At 45.9% G+C, this 1,951-nt stretch overlaps 1 protein-coding gene across 1 annotated transcript; it reads right to left on the reverse strand.

Annotated features, from left to right (window-relative positions):
- Positions 1-374: 374 nt before the first annotated feature.
- On the reverse strand, positions 375-1,457 carry LOC137643024 (uncharacterized). Its single transcript, XM_068375877.1, has one exon. It carries the CDS (start codon positions 1,455-1,457, stop codon positions 375-377), a length of 1,083 nt encoding a protein of 360 aa, XP_068231978.1.
- Between the last annotated feature and the right edge of the window lie 494 nt (positions 1,458-1,951).

Here is a 1,951-nt window from a genome sequence, read left to right on the forward strand (position 1 = left end):
GCACCAGTTGGGGAGTTAACCCAGTGCTTGAGAAGATTCCTCTGTTTCTTTCTGTCCTTGGAGGCAGTGTTGGGGCCACTAGCTGTCTGTGTATCCTCCAAGTTACGTCCCTCTCGCCATGCTCCTGGAACAAAGCCGTGGTTCTCATTCTCTGCCCGGTCAAGCTGCTGGTTCTGTAGTCCTGGGTACATGGAATTTGAATTCATTTACTTTAAAGCTAACCTATAATTAAAACATATTCTAAGGCGCTGTACAATAAAAAGTAATATTATAATACAGATACAATTTTAGGTAAAATTATATAATTTTTATAAACATAGGCTGAAAGGTAAAATGCATTGTATACTGTATAAAATATGCTACGTAAACATGAATTACCTGGTCCTCATGAGGTTGTGCAGGATCAAGCATGCTTTGACAATGAGCCTGACAGTGGAGGGGTGATGCTGCATGGTGCTTAGCAGAATCTGGAATCTGTTAACAAGGATGCCGAAAGCATTTTCTACTACCCTCCTTGCTCGGGAAAGCCTGTAGTTGAAGATGCGTTGTTCATTCGTCAGACCCCTGAGGTTGTATGGCTTCATCATGGTTGATCGTAGGGCGAAGGCATCGTCACCGATGAAGAAGTAGGGCACATCCTGGTTGTCACTGGGGAGAGGCTCAGGGTCAGGGAATCCTAGGGTACCGTCTTCAGCGCATTCCTTCAGCTCACAGTCATTGTATATCTGCGCATCTGATGCTGATCCAGTACCACCGACATCTGCCCAAATGAATTTATAGTCGGCATCTGCCAGCGCCATCAGAACAATGGAGTAGAATCCTTTGTAGTTGAAATATTGGGGCCCACTCTTTGCAGGACAGCGGCAGGCAACGTGCTTCCCATCAAGTGCCCCACATGTATGGGGAAAGTTCCATCTTTGGAAGAACTTGTCAGCTATGGCGCGCCAACCATCAGGTGTACTTGGGCAAACCAACACCTCATCCAAATATTCGTCAATAATAGCTTGACAGACTTCTCTGACCACTAGGGACTGGGTGTTGTGAGGAACCCTCCATCCGAACTTCATCGAGGCATACTTGTTCCCAGAGGCAAGGTGACGCAATGTCAGGGCCAGCTTCATGCCCGGCTCAAGCGGATCCCTGAAGAAGGTGTGCTGCTTGATTATCCTTGGACCCACTCTGGCTAGCAGCTCGTCGAACATCACTGGGGGCATACCCACGAAATTAGTGAAGGATGCATGGTCCTCCTTACGGAGTTCCACCATAAGCTGGTCATATATGCCAAACTGATGTCGCCTCCCGATCCATGGTCTCACCCAGTTCTTTCTCCTCCGTTCACCTCTTCTTCTCCTGGCTTTATTGGCACGCAACTGGTAAAGTGTCAAATCGATGAGGTCATGTTGAAGTTGGAGAACAGCTAGTAGGTATTCTCGTCTCAGCCTTGCCGGATCCTCCATCTCTCGGATGATATGAACATCTGCTCACCATGAAATCTAGAGGAATACTGACGGGTTCCTCCTGTGAACCCCATTTTTATATCCCAATTCCCCTAAACGCTACCAATATGCCATTATACGGCAGCTGTACGTTAGAAACACGTTCAGTAAGTTCTGTGGTCGTCCGGAACATGTTAAATACGTCTACATACGTCAATATGAGTAGAAGATAAGTTCGATATAAGTTATACATACGTTCAAAGCACGTTACTCATAAGTTTTGGGTACGCTAGACATTATCTCGACGTATTTGGACTTATGAGTAACCTACACTTAACGTGTTTGAACGTGTGTCAACGATCGCATAACTTACCTATTACTTATGGCCTGCGTATACGGGACGTATAGCCATACGCTGACATACGTTGAAAAATTTTGAGCATGCACAAAATTTTTCGACGACCTCGACGTACTTCGACGTATACCAACGTGCTTTAGCGTGCTGTTAACGTATA

This window comes from Palaemon carinicauda, chromosome 6, assembly GCF_036898095.1.
Source record: "Palaemon carinicauda isolate YSFRI2023 chromosome 6, ASM3689809v2, whole genome shotgun sequence".
In the NCBI taxonomy this organism is placed as follows: Eukaryota; Metazoa; Arthropoda; class Malacostraca; order Decapoda; family Palaemonidae; genus Palaemon; species Palaemon carinicauda.